Raw genomic sequence first — 23598 nt, forward strand, 5'->3', positions numbered from 1 at the left:
CATGCCCGAGGGGCCCTCAGTGTCTGTCTCAGAAGGGAGCTGGCTCCCATTTCTTCATCACTGGGGAAATGAGCTGAGACCAACTGATTTTTTTTTTTTTTCCATGAAGCTTTGAAAACAGACTTTCTGGGTTCAAATCCTTGCTCCAGGGCTTCCTTGGTGGCTCAGTGGTAAAGAATCTGCCTGCCAATGTAGGAGACAGGGGTTGATCTGGCTTTGATCCCTGGTCTGGGAAGATCCCACATGCCGCAGAGCAACTAAGCCCGGGCACCACAACTATTGAGTCTGTGTGCTAGAGCCTGGGAGCCACAACTACTGAGCCCATGTGTCACTGAAGCCTGCACTCCCTGGAGCCTATGCTCCGCGACAAAAGAAGCTACTTCAATGAGTACGTTACAACTAGAGAGAAGCCCCAGCTCACCACAAGTAGAAAAAAGCCTGCACAACAACAAAGACTCAGCACAGCTAAAAATAAATAAATAAAATTATATATATATATATATAAAATCCTTGCTCCACCGTTCACTAGCTGCGTGACCTTAGGCTGCTTACTTAACTTCTCTGTGCCTCAGTTTTCCTGGCTGAAAAAGGCGTGTCGGAGTCACCACATCTATCTCAGAAGCCGATGGGTCTCCACCCTGGCTGAGCATTTAAAATTTCATCTGGGAACTTTTAACAAATCCTGATACGCAGGCTGCATTCTGGGTCAACTCAATCAGAATTTCTGAGTGTTAGTTCTGGGGCAGGAAAAAAAAAAATTTTTTTTAAAGCTTTCCAGATCATTCTGATGTGTCAGTGCTGTAGAGATTTTGTGGGTGTTAAATGAGAACATATAGGGAAAAGGCTCCCTGTAGTGCCCGGCATAGAGTTATATACTTTGGTGGGTGTTGTAGGATCAATTATCCAAGCCTGGGTGGTGGTCAGGGAAGGGTTCCTGGAGGAGGGGGTGGTTGAGCTGTGAAATGAGGGAAGAGAGAAGTTAACCAGGAGAAAGAGGACAGGATGCATATCAGCAGGGGTCTGGAGCTAGGAGAATGTGGCCTCTTGGGGGAATTGAAAGTCATTCCCTGTGACTGGAGCTGAGAAGGGAGAGTTGAGGAGAAGATACCTTGCACTGGGTCCCCTAATGAGGTCAGAGGTCCTGGGGAGTCACTGGGCTTTATTTTGGTGTCAGCAAGGTTTTAAGCAGGACAGTGAGTGGGGGGTGCACGTGTGTTGCTTCAGTTGTGTCTGACTCTTTGCCACGCCATGGACCCTATAGCCTGCCAGGCTCCCCTGTCCATGGGATTCTCCAGGCAAGAATACTGAAATGGGTTGCAATTTCCTGCTCCAGGGGAGTGCGGGGTGGCCTCCGCCCAAATTCAGGAATAAAGGCACTGTGGCCAAGCCTTCTGGGGAAGTTTAAACTTGCTGAGGGGTGTGACACAATCCCCAAGCCCCCCTTCAGGAGCTATGACCTAGACTCTGAAGTCAGATGGTCCTGGGTTTGAATCCCAGCTTTGCCACATCGTACCTGTGTGACGTAGGGCAGATGGCTTCATTTATGAGCCTCAGTTTCCTGGCCTGGAAAACAGGCATAGAACGCCCCCATTGGATCTTTGCAAGGATTAAATGAGATAATAGTGTAATGACTTTACAGGTGTTTCCCACATGCTAAACAATAAATGTTCTCAATATGTGTGAAAAAGAATGGTCTATAAGGATCTACAACTGGTCATTAATTTGGGGGGAATTATGGAAATCTGCCTGCAATGCAGGACACCCGGGTTTGATTCCTGGGTTGGGAAGATCCCCTGGAGAAGGAAATGGCAACGCACTCCAGTATTCTTGCCTGGAGAATCCCATGGACAGAGGAGCCTGGCGGGGTACAGTCTATGGGGTCACAGGAGTCGGACATGACTAAGCAACTAAACTATCACCACAGGGGTCTTTCTGGGCTTCCCAGGTGGTGCAGCAGTAAAGAACCTGTCTGCCAATGCAGGAGGCACAGGAGAGGCAGGTTCAATCCCTGGGCCAGGAAGATCCCATGAAGAAGACATGGCAACCCACTCCAGTATTCTTGCCTGGAAAATTCCATGGACAGAGGAGCCTGGCGGGCTATAGTCCATGGGATCGCAAAGAGTTGGGACATGACTGAGTGACTAACATACACACACATCGCCTCTTTATTCCCAACATCAATTAAATGAAAGTGAAGTCGCTCAGTCGTGTCCGACTCTTTTTGACCCCGTGGACTATAGCCTACAAGGCTCCTCTGTCCATGGGATTCTCCAGGCAAGAATACCGGAGTGGGTTACCATTTCCTACTCCAGGGGATATTCCCAACCCAGGGATCTTCCCAACCCAGGGATCGAACCCAGGTCTCCCGCATTGGAGGCAGACGCTTTAACCTCAGCCACCAGGGAAGCCCAGTGCAGTGGTAAATTTAATTCATTCAATTAAATTCAATAATAGATGTTATTCAGACAACATATTTTTATTGAGCACTTACTGTATCCTGTGCTCCGTGCCAGGCACTGGGTAGAGCAGTGAATGAGACAAACCTGGCCTTTGCCTTCCTGAAGCCTAGAATCTAGGAGAAGACAGACAGATGCAAGCAAGTGCGTAAGTATTTCATTACAGTTCCTCGGTATCTATGATTGGTTCCAGGAGCCCCATCATACCAAAATCCTTAGATGCTTAAGTGTCATAGTCAGCCCTGTGTCTCCGGTTCTGCATTCACAAATTCAGTTAATCTCAGGTCTTGTAATACTATCTACATTTGTTGAAAAAAAAAATCCTTTGTAATTTTTTGTTATTACAAAAAATCCTTTGTAATAACTTTGTAATTCCCTGGCAGTCCAGTGGTTAGGATTCTTTGGGGCGTTCACTGCCCAGATCACAGGTTTAATTGCGGAAGTATGATTCTGCAACCCAAGCAGCCAAAAAAAAAAAAAAAAAAAACCAAACCCACCTGCTTATTAGTGGACCTGTGCAGTTCAAACCAGTGTTTTCCAAGAGTCAACTGTACAATTATGAGGAGTGCTAAAAACAGGTCATAATCACAGGAGCCCTGACATAGTCTACCAGGCCAAGGAATGGTTTTCTGAGAAAATGGCTTTTAGGTTGAAATCTCCCCACTCCCCCCAAATAATGATGCCAGCTAACATTTAAACCTGTGCCGTCCAGGGTGGTAGCCACTAGCCAACATGAGGCTCTTGAGTCCTAGGACTGTGGCTAGTGGAAATGAAATGTGGTGTAAGTGTAATGTGCAAATGTGATTTCAGAGACTTCCTAGTAAAAAAGAAGTAAGCTATCTAACTGATACTTTTATATTGATTACAAGCTGAAATGGTAACATTTAGGATAGACTGGATTAGATAAAATATACTAAGATTCATTTTAACTGTTTCTTTTGATATTTTTCAATGCGGCTACTAGAAAATTTTTAATTACATACTTTGCATTTTGTTTCTAGGGGCTAAGCCCTGAGTTCCCTGGAGCAGGAAATGGCAACCCAGTCCAGTATTCTTACCTGGAAAATCCTATGGACATAGGAGCCTGGTGGGCTACAGTCTATGGGATTGTGAAGGGTTGGACACCACTGAGCAACTGAGCAAGGCATACGGATCCCTGAGTCAGACAGTGCTTGTTGATGACCAGGGATATACCAAGGTGTAAATGTGTAGTATCTTGTTTAATGCTATGATGACTCTGACAGGTAGCTATTATTTATCTACTTTCTGCAGAGGAGGAAACAGATGCAAAGAGTAAAATGGACCGAGATTCACCACCATCAAGGAAGATAACTGGAATTGGGTCTTTCTCAGTCCACTGAGCTGTGTACTTAACCTCTACCCTACACTGCTGAGCAGAGGCGCCCGTGGGCTGGGACAGGAAGAGGCATCCAGAGCCATGAACGTGGAAAGAACAACTACACGAAGAGACAGACATTCCACGGACTAGAGGGCCCTCGGCAACATTGGCCATGGAGTGGTCCCACGGTCCTGTCAATGTCAGTTCTTCTTTTTTTAGAGACTGTTTATTTTCCATCAACCTATTTCCATTTAAAGAGTTTGTGGAGAACTTCCCACCTCCCCACCCGGTGCTCCAGTGGCTAAGACTCTGTGCTCCCAATGCAGGGGGCCCAGGTTTGATCCCTGGTTGGGGAACTAGGTCCTACATGCTGTAACTAAGCATTCGCATGCCATAACTAAAGATTCTGCGTGCTGCAACTAAGACCCAGTGCAGCCAAAAAAAAAAAGTTTGTAGAAGAACAGCTTAAGATTGTTGTGGTTGTTCCTCAACAACCACAGTGGTTGTTCCTACTCATTCAGTGGCCTGAGTGGTGGGAGCTACAGGCCAGTCTTCAGTGGGGAACTGTGGAATAAGCCCAGAGAGCTCCTGCACACCTCCGGACCAGTCCACCACCTCAGGTTGAGCATCGGTGAACTCAGGAGCTGGAGCGGTCCATTCACCCTGAAATGCCTCCTTGGTCACAACCTTCTCAGCGGCCGCCCGCTCTTCCTTTTCAATCCCTTTCAGCATCTCCATAGAAGGAAAGATAAGGTATGACCTTCCAGGGTGTTCACAGGAGATGGTGTCATGTATGGGCAGAACTTCTCGGGTGAGCACCCACCACGTCAGACCCACTGAGTGAGCTCCCTTGTCACACGGGATGGCTGGGCCCACAGAGCACAGAGGAGAGTCTGTGTCACAAAGATCAATGGAAGGCAGGTGAAGAGACTTCTGTGAGAGGCTGGTGGTCAGCCCTGCGATTAGTAACCACCAGAAGCCTTGGCTCCTGGAAGGCTGCCTAGATCTGGTTAGTGAAGGTTCCAAGAGGGAAGCAGCCAGCAATAGGAACGGCTCCAGTGGCAGCAGCAAACCAGCACAGCCCACAGGCCAGTATTCTCGGAGGAAATGACGCTGATGTCCACTGGGTTTTTAGTGACAGCAATGGCATGAGCTGCCAACAGAAGCTTCTGCAAGGTTCTCTTCAGATTTATGATGTAGATGTCATGACTTTTCCTTTTGTAGACATGCTGTTTCGTTTGAAAGTTAAAGTTGGTGCCACCTAAGTGGGTTTCCCTTCCTTGGTGGCTCAGTGGTAAAGAAATCTGCCTGCAATGCAGGAGAAGCGAGATGTGGGTAAGATCCCTGGGTCAGGAAGATCCCCTGGAGGAGGAAATGCAACCTGCTCCAGTATTCTTGCTAGAAAATTCCATGGACAGAGGAGCCTGGTGAGCTCCATGCGGTCACAAACAGTTGGGCATGACTGAGTGACTGATCACACACACACAAGTGAGTTTCTGATGAAAGGAATTTGAGGACACCCTCCTCCCTATTTGCAGGACATCAAGGGCTCTGGATATGGTGAAAGTTTCCCTTTAAGTTACAATGGGAATCCAGAACAATGCCATATGGACCCCAGTCTGGGTAACGAGGAGAGGCAACATCAGTTCATCTTGAGGAAGGATGAGAAAACCTGGTTTGAATTAAACAAGTCTGATGGCTCAGGGATGGGAATCCCAAGGGGAGGAAATCCCAGGTAAGGGACTGAGTGTCCAAGGTCACAGTACTGAACCGCAAAGACTCAGTTCTCTTTAGAACATTAAAATTGATGTGCTTAGTCACTCAGTCATGTCTGACTCTGCAACCCCATGTACTGTAGCCCGCTGGGCTCCTCTGTCCATGAGAGTCTCCAGGCAAGAATACTGAAGTGAGTAGTCATTCGCTTCTCCAGGGGATCTTCCTGACCCATAGATCAAACCCACCTCTCACAATGGAGGCAGATTTTTTCCCCGACTGAGCCACCAGGGAAGCCCCTCCTTAGAACTTCACCCACCAAAGGCATAATTGCCAGCTTAGTTGATGTTTTCCTTTCCAGGAAATATTGCTTTGAAAAGAAAGGTTTGAGGGACTTCCCCAGTGGTTCAATGGTCAAGAATCCACCTTGCAATGCAAGGAACTCTGGTTTGATCCCTGGTTGGGGAACTAGGATCCCATGTGCCAGGGAACAATTAAGCCTGTACACTCCAACTAGAGAGCCTGAGAGCCACAACGAAAGATCCCACGTGCCACAACTAAGACCCAACAGAGCCAAATAAATAAATAAATACTAAAAAAAATAGTTGATCCACCTTAAAAAAAAAAAAAAGGGTTTGAGACCTTTGAAACAGGGACATGTGTATGCTGTGGGATTGGTCTAAGGACAATAGTTTCACCTGGCAGAGTAGCAGGTGTCCTGCAGAGGCCTTAGCTAGGCCTTCTCAGGTTCAGATCTCAGTCTTCCCACTTATTAGCTCTGTGACCTTGGGTAACTCAATCTCTCTGATCTTAACTTTTCCAACTGAAAAAGGGGATACTAGTGGTCATTTCCTAGGCTTGTGTCAGAATTAAATGCAAGAAAGCACGGAAAGCACCCAGCTCACAGCCTGTTCATTCTATTGATAGTGCTGCTGCTGCTGCTAAGTCACTTCAGTCGTGTCAGACTCTGTGCGACCCCATAGACGGTAGCCCACCAGGATGCCCCATCCCTGGGATTCTCCAGGCAAGAACACTGGAGTGGGTTGCCATTTCCTTCTCCAACACATGAAAGTGAAAAGTGAAAGTGAAGTTGCTTGGTCGTGTCTGACCCTCAGCAACCCCATGGACTGCAGCCTTCCAGGCTCCTCCATCCATGGGATTTTCCAGGCAAGAGTACTGGAGTGGGGTGCCATTGCCTTCTCCGATTGATAGTGCTGGCACTCAATAAATGGCAGGTGGAAAAACAAAAAACGGCAGGTGGTGCTATCACCTGATTTCTGAGTTTGTGAGAGCAAAGCCCCTTTGGGGTCTGGGGTGGCAGTGGGGTGTTTCAGGAAACCATGCCCAGCACTGGGTATAACCTCCTTGTAGTTTTTCCCTTAGGGTCTAAGGTGGGGTCCTTTTTGCTCTGCCCAGAACTTTGGAAAAGTCTTCTTCTAGGGAGGATGGATATGTGTAAAATTAAAGAATATATAACCTTGAAAATGGGCTTCCCTTGGTAGTTCAGCAGTAAACAATCCAGTGCAGAAGACCCCAGTGAGTGGGTTTGATCCCTGGGTCGGGAAGCGAAGATTCCCCTGGAGAAGGAAATGGCCCCACTCCAGTATTCTTGCCTGGAGAATTCTATGGGCAGAGGAGCCTGGCAAGCTACAGTCCATGGGGTCACAGACAGATACGCCTTAGTGACTAAATGATAACAAACCTTGACAATATTGAATCTGGCCTCAAAGGCTGGGCTGAGAGATTGCACTGCCACGGAGCCAGAGGGCAACCCCAGGAAAGGTCCTTCAAACGTCCCCAGCCTTCAGTTCAGTTGCTCAGTCATGTCCAACTCTGTGACCGCATGAATCGCAGTGCCAGGCCTCCCTGTCCATCACCAACTCCCGGAATCTACCCAAACCCATGTCCATCGAATCGGTGATGCCATCCAGCCATCTCATCCTCTGTTGTCCCCTTCTCCTCCTGCCCCCAATCCTTTCCAGCATTAGGGTCTTTTCCAGTGAGTCAACTCTTCGCATGAGGTGGCCAAAGTACTGGAGTTTCAGCTTTAGCATCATTCCTTCCAAAGAAATCCCAGGGCTGATCTCCTTCAGAATGGACTGGTTGGATCTCTTTGCCGTCCAAGGGACTCTCAAGAGTCTTCTCCAACACCGTAGTTCAAAAGCATCAATTCTTCGGCGCTCAGCTTTCTTCACAGTCCAACTCTCACATCCATACATGACCACTGTAAAAACCATAGCCTTGACTGTGGCACCTTGACGGACCTTTGTTGGCAAAGTAATGTCTCTGCTTTTGAATATGCTATCTAGGTTGCTCATTACCTGGTACTAATTTAGGGTCTTCTTTGGTGGGGTGGCAATTTACTGAAAGATGGACGTAGACGGACGGGCGGACAAATCTGACTCTCCAGTGGACGGCGGTGTGATAAGTGAGAGACCGATGGACGGAGAGACACAGGTGAGATTGTGAGGCGTCAAGACAGGCGGATGGATATGTTAGCCAGACAGTCAGGCAGGCGACCGTGAGACAGAAAAACTGACAGACAGGAAACCCGGGAGCCTCTCACCTGCAGGCTTGGCCGCGAGGCGGCGCCGCCGCCCAGCCCAGCGGCGCCAGCCGCCCCGGCTGGGCGCGTTCTCGCGGGTGGGCGGAGGGGGCGTGGCCATCGTGCGCACGGGGCGGGGCCGGCAGCCTCGCGGGGGCCCCCACGGGCGGAGGGCGCGGCGGGGGCGGGGCGCGCGTGCTCGCGGGGGCGGCCGGGGGCGGGGCGCGCGTGCTCGCGGGGGCGGGCCGTACAGCGGGTGCGGGCGCGCGCGGCGGCGGCGGCGCGTTCCGTTCCGGGCCGAGGCTCGCGGCGGAAAAGTTGCGCGGCGGCGAGGAGCGGCCCCGGGACGGGCAGCGAGCGCGACGCCGAGCCGGCTCCCGGCGCCCGCGGCGCCCCCACCATGGACGACCTCGGTGAGTGACTGGAGGGGCTGAGGGAGAAGGCAGCGAGGGGCGCGCGGCCCCGGGCCCCGGGCCGGGGCGGGGGCGAGCGAGCGCGCGAGCGGCGGGCTGAATCCCACCCGCTGCGGCCCGGGTCCCGGCTCTGGTTCTGGCCAGCCCCGGCTCGGCGGGACAGGATCCTGGGCTGGGCCTGAGTCCCAGGCCAGGCCAGCCGCCGTGCTCACAGCCGCCACCCCTTCGCCTCGAGGACAGCCCCACCTCCGGACCCCCCGACCTCGGGGATCCACCCCCATCTCCCAGCTCAGCCTCAGGGACCTGCTTGCTCGTCAGGGACCCGCCCGGTCCGCCTCAGGGACGGGCCCCCACTGCCGGGACCTGACCACCTCCCCCGCTGCGGGACCCTCACTTCACACAGCGCTCCCCCACCCCCATCGCACAGTTGGAACACCCAATTTGGGGATCAGCTGCCTGATCGCGCAGCCGGGGCCTGCTCCCAGCCCCTGGAGGACCACCCCCACTTCACAGACGGACATCCGGCACCTCAGGGGTAGCCCGTCCGAGTCTACCCTTTTTATTTCACAGGTCAGATTCACAGGTTAGGGATGAGCCTCCATGACCACATCCCCACAAAGACAAGGCTCTTTTCTGCCCCACTAAGGCCCTGGGTCCATTTCACTGCCCTGGCCACTCAGTGGACCAGCCCCTCCGCTTTCATATCACAGACCAGCCTCATCCTAGAAGCGTAAGCTGGGGAGACAAACTGGTGAAGTGCCAAGGGAACGAGGTGGGAAGTGGGCCCCCGAGGTATGGCCATCTCTGAACTTGTCCAGGCTGGCAGTACCTTGCGGAAAGCCCTATCATAGGTAAGGAGGATAGGATGCCCAGAATAGAGTTTTACTGTTTTCATGTGACTGGAGCTCCCAAACTGTTTTTTTTCAGTCCAGCCTTGATCTGGAGTTTGGGCAGAAGAAAGTATCTTCTGAACCAGACACTAAACCCAGGGGTCTTGGTGCTGGGGGTTCTAGGAATGCCTTGAGCACCGTGAACCCTCGAGTGGGAGGATTCACTCTCCCTCCCTCCCCTTCACGCCTGGAGCTGGAAGGCCTCTGAGCCAGGGAGTTGAGGAGGGGGAGGAAAGTTTCTTCTCTGTAGGAGCCTTGTCTTCCCTCTAAGGACTGTGGGTGGCTTGTGTGACCACTGATGCTTTCTCTGTCTCAAGCTCTTAGGGGTGGATTCATCAGACAGGACTGATGGGCCTCCCCCGAGCTGCATAGGGCACTAAATTAAGACTGGTTATTTGTAGGCACTGGACTTCCAAAGGAACAGGGAGGAGGATTGGGGCATGACTGCTTCCCAGAAGCTTCCTTTGGGGATCAAGGTGCCTCCCCAACCCCCTAACTCCCAAGATCCTGGAGCTGGGGAGAGTGTGCGGTCCTGCCTGTTTTGCAGAGTACAATGGCTGCCAAGCATAGTTCTGTCTTTGGGTCAGGCTTGGCACCCATTTTTCCAGCACACTCAAGGTTGGCATGGCTTCCAGGCAGGTATTTTTTTTTTTTTTTTTCATGTAAAAATAACTGAACTGAAAGGAGGCTGGGGGATATTTTTCGAATCAGGATCTGAAAGTCTCAATGCTTTCCCTGTGGGAACTCACAAGCAGAGTCAGTTTCTGAAATGCTGGTGTCGGTTCCATTGCTTCCAGACAGGCCCCGTGCTGTTTGAAGGACTGAGAAAGTCTTTGTAGAGTTCCCTGTTGAAGCCCAGAATTCCTGTCCTCTGACAGTCTTCCATTTAGGGCCAGGGAACTGAGTTCGTCTCTTGAAAGGAAAGAAAGTGTCCTGGCAGAGCAGATTGTAGGAATTGAGATTTGCTGTTCCTGGAGTATTTCCCCGTACCTCAACTGTCCTGTCTTCACAGTAACTCTTTTTGAAGAGCCCCTTAAGGGTCCCTGCTATCAGTACTGCTGGCCTTTTACAAATGGAGAAAACTGAGGCTAAGAGAGGTTGATTCACTGGCTCAAGGTTGCACAGTCGTAAGATGACAAAATCATGACTGGAAGCCCGATCCCTCGCTCCTGCATCTGCAGCTCTGTGCACCAGCAGGCCTTTCTTCGTGGCAAGGGGGTCTCAGAGAGGTGATGGCTGCCACCTGTAACTACTTCTGCCTCCCCCTGGAGGCTCCTCAGTTGTCTGAATCTGGGCCGCCTGGCTGCCTTGGCCTAAGCTCCCAGGGGGCCAGCCACGCCTGCCTGGCTGACCGACCGGAGGAGCCTGGGGTGGGCGGAATGGGGCGTGCAGGAAGAGAGAGGAATTCGCCTCTGCTCTCAGCCCCCATCAGCTGTCTGGATGGCTGCTCAGCACCCTGCCCGTCAGCTGTTTTCCTTAGTTAGGCTGGACCCAGAGGCCAAGCCTCTTGTTTTTATTTTTCTCCTGAGAGTGCTGTCAGCTGTGAGCCTCTTGGTTCCTAAAAGAGGAGTCTGACCTGTGGCAAGTCTAGAGGGGTCAGAGTCTGTGCTGTGACTTTGTTTTTTATTTTTTGGTCTAAAAGAAAAAAAATTGGGGAGCCCTCCCCTTCCTGTAGCTGTTAGTGACAAACTCACCATGTGTTGTTTAATAAGTTACAAAGTTACAGCTCTTTGGGCAGAAAGTCCATAAGTAAAGGTAGTGTCCTGCCCTTCCCTGTGTGTTCCGTCCGCTTTGTGCTGCGGGGTGGCTGCTGGTGGCTTTCCTTGTTGCTGTTTAGATGCTGGTTTGGCTGGGAGTTCTCGGTGTTCTAGTTCTGGCTGGAGTTTCCTGGACAGAGTTCTCACAACACGGACAGGCACTCTGGTTATGTTCTGCTCGCCCCTCCTTCACGTTTTTTAGTGCGCTTGGGGGTGGGGGGATGGGGACTGTGACCACAGCTGGGGGCTAATAGTGATCACATGCGTTTGATAGGAGCCAGGCAGCCTACTCAGCACTCCTTGGTATCATCACAGCGATTCCTGGAGGGAGGTGTTTAATCCCTGCTTGATGGACGCAGAAATCGGAGTCAGGAAAGTTCAGTGAGGGCTCTGGGATTGTAACCCAGGTTGATCCACTTCCAGACCTGATCATCTTCATAATAAGTAGTACACGCATGCATGCTCAGTCATGTCTGACTCTTTCCAATCCCATGGACCATAGTCCAACAGGCTGCTCTGTCCATGGGGATTCTCCAGGCTAGAATACTAGAGTGGGTTGCCATGCCCTCCTCCAGGGGATCTTCCCCGCCCAGGGATCAAACTACCCTCTCCTGCACTGCAGGAAGATTCTTTGCGGCTAAGCCCCTGGGGGAAGCCCTAATGAGTTAGTAAGTGCTTGGTAATCAACCAGGGGAATGAGCCATGGGGCCTGCTGAGTAATTGCTGGGTACCTTTTAAACTTCTGCCCCTTGGGGCCATCATCCAGTATGGTCTGGGTGGCAGTAGGTAGGCTGGTTCAGGCCTCAATAGCTTTGCCATTCCCATCCCTTGCAGGGGGAGCAGCCAGCTGTTGGCAATGCCCAGTTGCCTCTGGGATCTGGACCTGTCTCCTTGCAGCTTCTCAGCAGTCTTGACCCTCTGGAACACAGTGCCTCATTGTCCTTGGGTGGGGAGTACTGGGGAGCAGGGGAATTGCCTGGGGCATTCCAGGCTACGGAGCCTCTCTGTTTCCATGGAAAGTCTGGACTTTGGGCTCACCCATCTGTGGTGCCTCTGTGTGTTAGGGCAGGGTCAAGGGCACCAGCTGCTGGGCTTGTGGCAGGGGTGGTCTGTGGGGTGATGGTGTGCTCCTCGGGGGGCCCTGCGTCAGCCCCAGATCTCCTCCTAGGCTGTACTCTAGTGAGGTGCGGAGCAGGCACTCAGACCCTGGTGTGTTTGGTTCTTCAGCAGGTGCCCTTTCTGTTGGGCAGCCAGAGGTTGGTGGGGAGAGGTTCAGGCTGCTGCGGGACAGAGCCCTGCCACTGAGGGTTTGAGTCCCCTCAAGGGAACATCCCAGGATCCTCATGCCTGAGGGTACTGACTTCCTAAAGCTTTCCTGAGGTCTTTCTCTAGTTCCCAGGGCAGAGACTGGAAAAACTCCCTTCCACTTCAGTCTCGTTCCAGCCCTCCCCTGGGTTGTCCAGGTCTCAGTGTCTTCATTCGTGATCACAGCCGTCTGTAGAACGCTTTTGCTTGTTTATACGGTGTTTGCAGACCCCTTTCTGTAACGTTTATTGAGCACTTACTACGTGCGAGCCCTGGGCTGGGCACCTTACCCGCGTTTTCTCATTGAATCATGTTGGCCCTACGAGGCGCAGGTTCCGTTACTATTACTGCCACCCATTTTACAGATGATGAAATGGAGGCCCACTTGCCCAAGTTCTATAACTCGAGAGTGGCAGGGCTGGGATTTAAATCTTGTAACCCATTTTCCACGTCTGTTCCTGATACTGGATTGGATCTGGTTTGCCCGTTGGTTTGATTGCTTTCTGTTTCTAGAACGCTAAAAATCTTTTTCCACCCTTCCCATACCCCCAGTCTCTTTTCTCTCTCTCTTTTTTTGGCCACCGTCACATGGCACGCGGGAATCTTAGTTCAGGAATTTACCTGCAGTCGAGGTGTGGAGTCTTAACCCCTGGTCTGCCAGGTGTGTCCCCTCGTTTTCTCTTCAGTCTCACACTGTCCTTTCCTGTTCTCTGTGGCTTCCTCGCTCTCGGTTCTTTCTCAAGGATGCCGTGCTCAGGACAGGATGCTAGGCGCTTACAGCAGTGTCTCCTGCTTGGTGGAAGACCTCCCTTCTCTCTCACTGTCCTCTGTCCACTCACCGGTTAGCCTCAAGACAGAGCTGCGAGCTTCCAGCACAGCTGGCGCTGAGAACCCGGGGCAGGCTCCACGCTCCCTCTTCTACTCTTTGCGGTTGGAGTCAGAAGCCCTCTGTGCCCCCAGCTCCGTACACCCTCCTGTCTTTGTTCAGGTGTTTGCACCTGGCTACCACTGGGAGCCAGCCCATTTCCAGAGGAAGAAATCCTCAGAAAACCTTCAGGTGGTGAACTGAGGAATCCTGGGAGAGGGAGAGGGGAAGAGAAAGCATTAGGAAGTTGAATTTTCCCGGAAATCTTGACAAACCAACAGCTTCCAAGGCGGGGCCGGGGACTGCCCTGATGGTCCAGTGAGTGGGACTCCAAGCTTCCACTGCAGGGGGCGTAGGTTCTATTCCTGGCCAGGGAACTAAGAAACTGCATGACTCAATGTGACCAAAATAAAAATAATGAAGTAAAATAAATAAGTGTCCAGAGATCATCTCCTGACCTGGGATAGGCCTGGAGCCCTATGGCCTCCCAGGCCCATTTTGCCTTTTCAGTTGCAGTCCTGTTGGGAGCCTCACATTTGGCCTCAAGCGTCCATTCTCGACCAGATAAGTCTCCCAACTAACGGATTGATGGCCTACCCAGCGGGGCTCAGGGCTGGCCTCTCCGGGGAGGCCGTGGATGCTGGGCCAGAGGCAGGCAGGACGTGTGGTTGGCCAGGCCCAGCAGAGCCCCAGTGGCCTAGTTTCCCCTTAAAGAGGGCCTCTTAATGCTTATTCCTTGTGTGATTGTGGTATTGTGGTTTTATGGGAGAACGTTGTTATTGTTAGGTGCAGGCGAGAGTATCTGGGAGTGAAGTGTCACCATGTCTGCAACTGAGTTTTAAATGATGTAGTAGAAAACGTAGGGAGGATATGTATATGCTGTGTGTGTATATAAAGAGGGAAAGAGGAAACTTGTGCGTGTGTGCACAAAAAAATGGCAAAACATCACCTGTGACTGCACCCAGGTAGAGGGCATGTGTGTGCTCACTGCAGCGGCCTTTCAGCTTCTTTGCACGTTTAGACATTTGCATGATAAAAAGTTGGGGGAGAAAAGGTGAGAAAACCTTGCTTTTCCACAGCGGGCTCGTAGTCATTCCATCAGGGATGGGCATCAGTTGCCTACCTGTGATTGACCCGAGTGACTCTTGGCCTCCTGTAACTCTGACGCAGGTGGTAGAAAGACCAGGTGGGTAGAGACAGGAGCCATGCAGGCCTGGCATGGGAGTGACTGGTGATGCCGCCGGGGATGGGGACGCACAGTGACCCATGCAGGAGAAAGGACAGGGCCCAGCAGAGACAATGAGCATCGCTGGTGTGGAGGGAGCCTCTGGGGTTATTCTGAGTGTAGCGATGTGAACCAGACTGTGGTCCAGGCAAGCAAGATACCGGGCCCCAGTGGGATTTGGGAAGGGATGGCCTGGGTGGGATGCAGAGAGCTGCCTCTGGGCAGCTGGAGCCTGGGAGGAGGGGATGACATGCCTTGCGCTTCACATCAGGAGAACCTCTTATCTGTGGCCAAAGGAACACCATAGCCGGTGGGCAGTGGAGGCCGGAGTGGCCCCAGGCTCTTGCTTGCAGCCCCTCTTGGCCATTCGATTCTCCAGACTTGAGGCTCCCGCTCCTGGCATCCCCACTCCCAGGGCCCTCCTGTCTCGCTTTCTGCCGACTCCAAAGCTTGTCCGCCGGGCCTCCCATCTCTGTGGGAGAAACAGCCGGATTCCCACACCAGTGGCCCCCTTGGCTCAGACGGCCCCTGGTGCCCACTAGAAGCATTTAGCAGCCCGTCAGCCCTCCTTAGGGGAGTGCCTCACATGAGGGTCTTCTCTGAGCCTCACATCTGTCTGTCTGTCCCCAAGCAAGGACTCCGAGGCTGGCTGCTGGGTCCTGATCACGGGGTCATCCTATGGAGGTCTCAGAGCCGCGTGTCCGACCTGACCGCCTGTTCGAGGAGCAGAATGACGTGTGTTTTATGGGCGGGGTGGGGGGATGGGGAGGGGTGGTGCTGGGAGGAAGCTTTATGTAATTCTTGGCTGGGACTCAGGTAATTGTTTTAATGAAATGGAATGCAGCTTATTCAGAATGCGCTTGGCAGAAACAGCCATGTTCTGTTCTGTGTTCTCGTTGGGGAGAGCGAGTCACACACTCGAGGAGGCCGATTGGGAAGAGAGTGGAGCCTGGGGTGAGCGTGAGCAAGGTGGGCGGAGGCCTCTGGGGATCTCTCCCTTCACAGCGAGGATCCTCGGCCGGCTGGACTCTTCCCCTGGATACCGATCCGGGTGCCTTTCTGAACGGATGCTTCTTGCAACAACAGCAAGACCCTGTTACAGCAAGCGGGCTGTAAACTGAGCCTGAGGCTGCCTCCCTGGTTGTTGGGAGGCCAAGTGACGTGGGCGTGGGAGTGCTCCCACACAGGCGACAGACCCTCCGAGACATCTGTCTGTTATTCACTGTACCCCCTCCTTCCCACCTCAACACCTCCCATAACTCCCTGGCCTCCCCCGCCCCCCTGCCCCCCCAGCATCTCCCATCAGTGTCAACATCCGTGCCTGGATGTGACCTATCCATAGATACACCTGGATCCGCTTTCCTTCTGGTTTCTTCCCCCTGACCCTGTTTGTCCTTCCTAACTTCTTTTTTTCTTCTTTAATTTTTCTCTTGGACACACCCTGTGGCATATGGGACCTCAGTTCCCCAACCAGAGATCAAACCCACACCCTGTGCATTGGAAAGCAGAGTCTTAACCACTGGACCTCTTGAGAAATCCCCCTCCTGACTTATTTAGTTTCCTCCTTGTCCTGTTTTCAATGCAGCCTGGGCCATTCTTCCACGTTTTTCTCTTTGGCTGAGAACACGTCCCACTCTGTAGCAGCCATATTTCCCCCTCTCTTCCTTAAATTCTGCTTCTCTGAAGATCCCCCATTCTCTGAAGAACCACCCTCTGCCCACCCCCCACTTCCTTCCCCACCTCCTTCTCTGATCCCTTTTTGGGGGAACACCAGTGCATTTTTGCGAAGGCTTTTTCTGGGCCCCCTGTTTCTCTCCTATGTATCCAGGTCAGTTTATCTACTTGCGTGACCTGTTTTATCACTTGAATGCTGGTGATGCCTAAATTTATATTTCCACCCCTGACGTGGATTCTATTGTCCAGATTCTTCCGGTCTGCAAGCCAGCAAAGATCCAACTCATTTCCTTCTCACTCTCTTCGCTCCCTCAGTCTATTGTCCGCTCTGTTTTTGTCCCCTCCCTTCTCTTGACCTGGGTTAAACTGTTTCTGCAACATTTTACAGTTTGGAAAACATGTTTATGTGCTCCATCATCATTGATGATTCTGACAGAAGCCCTTTGGGGTAAGCGGTGGTTTCCCCATTTTACAAATGAGGAAGCTAAACTGCAGCTCGGGGCACAGAGGAAGTGGACACTCCCAAGTGTCACCGCAGATAATGTTGCGAGAGTTTGGTCCCAGGTCTTCGAGCGCCCCAGCCGGTTCTCTTTTTGGTTCTTCAATGCTGGAAGCCTGAAGGTAGGGATGGGAAGTCACAGGGTGCCTGTGGCCTGCAGACCCGTGTCACTTGGCCTTCATGGTATTTAAATATATTCAGAATTAGACCCCAGCATTGAAAGTATCAGGAGATGGCACCTCAAAACCCATAGGCTATTTTTTTTTTTTTTGGAAACTCAAAAGTTGGCAACACTGGATGCCCATCCTCCGTGGCACCCGTGGGTTGAACTTGACAGCTCGGCTCTCACAGCGGCTTTCTCTGTTGCCTGTAGCAGGCCTGCTTTGAAAAGTTCTAAAAATGCTCTCTCTTTTTAAAAAAATTTTATTTATTTATTTCTGACTGCCCTGAGTTTTTGTTGCTGCTCTCTATCTTTCTCTAGTCGCGGTGGCGTCTCTCGTTGCAGAGCATGGGCTCTAACATGCATGCTTCAGTAGCTGCAGCTCACGGGCTCAGTTGCCCTGTGGCATGTGGGATCTTCCCTAGACCAGGGATCAAACCTGTATCCCCTACATTGGCAGGCAGATTCTGAACCACTCGACCACCAGGGAAGTCCCTAAAAACGCTCTCTTCCTGCCCTCCATTTATGGCAAACACGCAGTTGCCAAATCTAGGGGATTTCTTAAACTCCATTCTGTGACTTAGATCTGACTTCTCACCACTCTAAGCGCTTAGCTCTGCCTGGGGTCTGGACCCTTGTCCATGTGGCAGAAAATAACCCCCTGACTTGTCCGTCTCCTTTCTTTCTCTTTAAGGTCTCAGTTGCAGGCACTTTTTTAGGAAAGTTTTTTTTTTTTCCTTTCCAGTTAAAACTAGCCAACCTCTTGACCCTCCCACTTTCCTGTAACTTCACAGATCTGTGCCCATTGGGCTTTTCCCCTTGTGTTTCCCCCTCTGCCCTGTAAACCCCTCGAAGACAGGGATCTCACCTGCGGTTCAAGTGTCCCTAACCTCCAAATGTGGCTCAGTTCTTTCTGTGGTTGCCTAATGAGTTTTTTTTTTTTTTAAGTTTTTATTGTTGTTGTTATGTGAGCCATTTTTAAAGTCTTCATTGAATTTGTTGCAGTATTGCTTCTGTTTTATGTTTTGGTCGTTTGGCCACGAAGCATGTGGGATCTTAGCCCCCCGACCAGGCTGCCTGCCTGCAAACCCATGCTGCCTGCCCTAGAAGGCGAAACCTTCCTTAACCACTGGACTGCCAGGGAAGGCCCACCCTATTAAGTATTTAACAATGGTCGATGATGAAATGGGTTTGAACTGCGGACCCCCACCAAGACGCTGATCCCCCATCGAAACACTGCCTCCGCTGGAGAATCAGCGTGAAGCCCTCTGGGTTTCAAGCAGGTGGGGAGGCCACCTGGAGCCCCAGGGCAGAACACAGGGTCCCCCATCAGCCTCTCGTCTCCCCGCTCTGTATCCATGCTGCCACTCGCCAACTGCGTGACCTGGACAGGTCACCTGATACCCTGAGCGTCAGTCCCCTCATCTGTGAAACAGGTGCATTTCCTGAAATGTGGTAAGGTGCTCAATAAATGGTAACGATGGTTCTTTTTCATCCATGGAATAATCTAGTCGTGGGTCACGGGCAGGGCGGGGTTCAGCTTTCTCTGTTACTTTTCCGCCTGCTTTCACAGCCTGCTGCCGGTGTCCGCTGTGGCCTAGGAGGTGGCATTCAGAGCTCTGGACGGCCATTCAGCCAGGGCCTGGAGGAGGAACCCTGAGTTCTGTTAGCTCCCTTGGCGATGTGATCGGAGGACCAGTCGTGGCCCTGTGGGGTGACTAATGCACGTTTGGGGCTCTGCAAATGAAATGGTCAGTCCTAGTGCTGGTGGCATTAGGTTGGGTTTGGTTATATGACGTCTCACTTCCCCGAGCCTCTTTGGTGGCTTTGAGGAGGAAGCGGTGGGGAGGAGGTTGTTTGGTGGCTTGGTTTATCCTGATTGCTCATGTAAGGCGAAAATTTGAGAGCCGCTCTGAGGTCAGCCCTGGGCTTCTCCTGGAACTCGCAGGCCGTACGCTGGCCAAGGCAGGCCATGAAAGATGCTCAGTAGCATCTACAAGGCCTCCCACAATGGGTCCAGGCCAGTGAGGCTCCTAGTAGCAGTAGAACAGGAGAGTTTCTGGGCTGGAAACTGTGGCTTTTGTCAGTGGAGTGGGCTTAGTTCCTGGGCTGCCCCCTGCCTGCCTTTCTACCCTTTTAGGGGCAGTTGATATGTTGGATCAGCACCGGGCCCCCCTCATTTGGGGTGTGGAGCGGCTCAGAGAGTCCTGGACAGGCTTTTTCCTTGCCCTCTGTTTCCAGGAACATTCCTCCTCTTTGGGTGGAAATGGGTGTGTCCCACACAGCCTGTACTTGGTCTCCTCCGGATTCACCGTGTGTCCCGTGGACTCCCAGCCCTGCTGGCCGGCCTGGGAGGGTTCTCAGTGTGGTTGAGCTGCAGGACAGCCAAATCGGGCTGGCCCCTCTGGGGCGGGTGTGAAGGAAGAGCAACCACAGCACCTGGAAAATGACGCTCGTGCCTCGGGGTCACGACCTGGTTCCTCCCCCACCCCTGGCCTACTTGGTCACCTGCTGCTCATCTTGGAAAGTCTTCTGTTCCCACAAGTGGACCTGTAGTTTTCTCACCATCTGGCGGAGCGCCAGCCTAGCTACATCTTGGGGGCAAGGGAGCTGCTGAGCTCGGTGGCCTTGCTTCCTCCCTGTCTCAACCCCTCAGGTGGCTTCTTCTGATGTGTCTTGAACTTTCAAGAGTCCTCACCCCTGCTTTGTCTGGAGAGCTGCACCGGAAGTTTTTTTTTTTGGCCTGGTGTGCTGATGCCACAAGCAAGCTGGGGGTCACCTGGAGGCGGTTGTCACGCTCCCTGTGATCCCTTGTGGTCAGCTGTCCCTAAACATCCTGTTTGCACCCTTAGTGCGGCGGGAACACCGGCCTGGAACCAGCTGTTATCTGTTTGCCTGGCCTCGGGCAGAGGCGTGGGCCCGGGGGTGTCACAGCTGGTCTGCCTCTGGGGGACCCTGGGCTGTGTGGTCCAGGGCTGTTGATGGCGTGGCTGGTGGCAGCTCCTTTCCTTGTCACCAGCCTGGGCTTTGTCCCAGCTCTGCCCTTTCTCTCCTCGCTGCTTCTACTGCCTGTGAAAGTTTTTCTTCCAAATCTTCTGCTGGGCGTGACCAGTGGCCACTCCCTTCCCTGTGGTTCTGGGCCGATTCAGTCTTCCTTAGACTCCTGGACTTGTAGAGTGGAAGGGGCCTTCGGATGTCACCCACTCCCGTGGTTGGGGTTTTCTGCCCGTTACTTCTTCCATCGGAGCTGCTCACTTTGTTTATATATTGAGCTTCCATTGGAGGCTGCAATCGCAAAAGGGGTTTTGTGGTTTTTCAAAAATTTGAAAATAAGAACATAAAAACATTGGAAAATGACTTATGAGGTTCAGCCCACCTGTTTTACAGAGTGACAGGCTGAAGTTCTCCAAGGAGAAAGCACTTGCCTAGGACACTTAGTAGCAGAACAAGGCTGTGTTTTTGTTTTTTTTTCCCCTCTCTTTCTAGCCCTTTTTTGGGGGTGTATCTGGGGTCCTAGTCTTCTTTCTAGAACCACACACTTGCCACAGTGTGGCCTCAGGCCTTGTTTTCTTCTAGAGATCTTTCTAATGTCATTATGTGTCTGATACTGTTACTTGTAAAAGTTCTTGTGTCAGAGGAGATACATACTTATTGTAAAACAAAAAAAGAGGAAGGTACAGAAGTGAAAGTCCTTCCTTCATCCCCCTCCAGGATTAACTTGTTAACGGTTTGGTGTGTATCTTACCCACCCATGTTGTATATATTTATAAATATATAGGCATGCATGTAATATACATATTCTTCATTTTTTTAAAAGCCCAGGTGAAAAAAAAAAAAAAGCCCAGGTGAAAATCACATAACATAAAATTAACCACTTTAAGGTGTATACCTTAAATTCAGTGGTATTTAGTACATTTAGTACAAGTTGGAGAAGGTGATGGCACCCCACTCCAAAACTCTTGCCTGGAAAATCCCGTGGACGGAGGAGCCTGGAAGATTGCAGTCCATGGGGTCGCTGAGGGTCGGACACGACTGAGCGACTTCATTTTCACTTTTCACTTTCATGCATTGAAGAAGGAAATGGCAACCCACTCCAGTGTTCTTGCCTGGAGAATCCCAGGGACGGGGGAGCCTGGTGGGCTGCCGTCTATGGGGTCGCACAAAGTCGGACACGACTGAAGCGACTTAGCAGCAGCAGTACGAGTTGTGTAGCCATTGCCTCTGTTCAGTTCAGAACATTTTCATCATCACCAAAGGAGTGCCCGTACCTTTTTTTTTTTTTTAATTTATTTATTTGGCTGCGCGGTCTTAGTTGCGGTATGTGGGATCTAGTTCCCTGACTAGGGATCAAACCTGAGCCCCCTGCATCTCTGGAGCATGGAGTCTTAGCCGCTGGACCACCAGGGAAGGCCTTTGGGTTATTTTCCAGTTAGAGAGTCGAATTCTCCAGCTATGATTGTGGATTTATCTTTTTTTTTTTCATTTCTGTCAATTTTAGCTTCATCTAGTTTGAAGCTCAGTTATTGGATATATGTGTGTTTAAGACTATTAAATGTTCATGACAAATTGACCTTTTATCATCACAGAGGGTCTTTATTTCTAATAATATTCCTGTCTGGAAGTCCATGTTGTCTGGTATTAACGGAACCACTCCAACTTTCTTGATGTTAGTATGAGTGTGGTATCTTTTGCCTGATCATTTTATAAATGTCCTATTTCAAATCTTGCATTTTTATCCAGTCTGACAATCTCTACTTTTTAACTGTGAGCGTATAGACCTTCTAACATGTAAAGTAATTATTTGCATGATTGGGTGTAAGTCCGCGATCTTGCCTCTTGTTTTGTGTTTCTACCATTTGTTCTTGTTTTTTTTTTTAATGTTTATTTTTTAAATTTTTGGCTGTGCTGGGTCTTCGTTGCTGCGTGGGCTTTTCTCTAGTTGCAGCAAGCAGGGGCTCCCTCTCTAGTTGCGATCCTTGAGCTGCTCGTTGCAGTGGCTTCTTGTTGCTGAGCACAGGCTCCAGGTCTTGTGGGCTTCAGTAGTTGTGGCTCTTGGGCTCTAGAGTGCGGGCTCAATATTCGTAGTGCACGGGCTTAAGTGCCCTGCGGCATGTGGAATCTTCCCGGATCAGGGATCGACCTCCTGTCTCCTGCATCCGGAGGTGGATTCTTTCCCACTGAGCCACTTGGGAAGTCCCTCTACTATTTTTCTGAATTCTTCTTTTCTTGCCTCCTTTTGGATTTGTTGAGTATATCAAGTTCAAAGAAATTAACAAAAATGTTTGCAAAACCTTATCTTTTCCCTCTCCCCTCTCTTTCAGTTTCTCTTCCAAAAAACTGTCGTCTTTTCTCTTTCGCTGGCAAGTTGCCCCCGCCTGCGAGGCTTCCCTCTGCATCGCTAATCCTTGCGTGCTTTTTTGGCTGTCTCATCTGTGCTGGGTGGTGATAATCAATGATGCTATCAGCTGCCCCAGCTACAGAGCCCCATGGCTGGTGTTGCTAACACATTCCAGTGGCCCAGGGTTTAGAAAATCAGCACATTCCAGCTCCTGTCTCCTCCTGCCTCCTCTGTTCCCCGGGAAGAGGTGTGACAGACAGGAGCAGGTCCGCAGGACACCGAGGCTGCGGTCCTCCCTGTTCCTCCCCGCCCTCCTCCTCCCCCGCCCTCCAGCGCCAAGTGAAAGTACCCACCCGCCCCAGGGCCGAGCTGCCCCGGGTACCAGCTTCCCCCCAGGCCAGCTGCCTCTGCCGGCCAGCCCCCACTCCCGACTTGCTCTCCTCCACCCACAGAGGAAGCCAGACTGGCCACACAGTGAGTTGAAGCCTTAAGTACCCACCAGGGGCTGCTGTGCTCAGGCCACAGAGTCCTGTGCGGTGCTCCTTTGATTTTCTTTCTTTTTTTTCTTTAAAGGGCAGGAGCGGTGCCGGTTTGGGAGGGGTGGTGGTAACTAGATCCCAGTAGAGGGCGATTTCCTGGGATGGAAGAGGAGGAAGGGCTGGGGCCCTGCTGCTTGTGCAGGCCACCCTCCCCCACCCCACATTGTGCTTGGCGGGTCATGAGCGCTCACCAAAGCCAGGAGTGGCATGGAGTGCGGGGGTGAGCAAGTCTTGGTGATGGATGGGCTTGGCATGGCTCTGCTGGAGGCAAGGAGGTAAAGATGGATGGAGACAGCCCACCTGCCCTCGATAAACTGGGAAACTGTCACAGACTGGTGGGACCAAGGCACTCCGGCTCACAGTTTCTGCCAGTTTGATGCGTGCTCCCTTAGGGGATGTGCACGGTGCTTTGGGAGCTCAAAGGAGAGGGGCTTGGAATTCTATGCCGGGGATGTAGTCATGGAGGGCTTCTTGGAGGAAATGGTACCCTAAACTCACTCTTTGATGTGGTTTATTTATTTACTTATTTTATATTTCTTTAAAAAAATTATTTCATCATTCTCATTGCTGTTTCTATTTTTTGGCTGTGCCATGTGGGATCTTAGTTCCCCAATCAGAGATCGAACTGGTGCCCCCTGCACTGGAAGCACAGAGTCCTAACCATTGGACCATCGTGGAAGTCCCTAATGTGTGTTTTTTTTAACTGGAGTCTTGACTTTTAGAAAAGCCCCAAGCTTTCATTGTTTATATAAATCACAAGGATTTCTATAATAAGATATGGAAATCTCTTACAGAAGTGCTGTAAGACTTGTTCCTTGTGGGGTACCCATCCCTGAATAAGTGTTGTTTTCTCTCAACAGCATCACCCATGAAGTGTATT

The 23598-nt window shown here is 51.5% G+C and overlaps 1 protein-coding gene and 1 pseudogene across 2 annotated transcripts in view; one reads left to right on the forward strand and one right to left on the reverse strand.

Annotated features, from left to right (window-relative positions):
• Positions 1 to 4260: 4260 nt before the first annotated feature.
• LOC113907721 lies at positions 4261 to 8455 on the reverse strand (annotated as a pseudogene).
• Positions 8322 to 23598, forward strand: part of PXN (paxillin) — a 43104-nt gene continuing 27827 nt past the window's right edge. The window contains exon 1 of one of the 2 annotated variants that reach the window (XM_027566588.1): positions 8322 to 8466. In XM_027566588.1, the coding sequence (XP_027422389.1) occupies positions 8454 to 8466 (13 nt within the window). In that variant the 5' untranslated portion in view covers positions 8322 to 8453. The remainder of the gene's footprint in view (positions 8467 to 23598) is intronic. The other variant, XM_027566585.1, reaches the window with a different exon arrangement.

Source organism: Bos indicus x Bos taurus, chromosome 17 (genome assembly GCF_003369695.1).
Source record: "Bos indicus x Bos taurus breed Angus x Brahman F1 hybrid chromosome 17, Bos_hybrid_MaternalHap_v2.0, whole genome shotgun sequence".
NCBI lineage: Eukaryota > Metazoa > Chordata > Mammalia > Artiodactyla > Bovidae > Bos > Bos indicus x Bos taurus.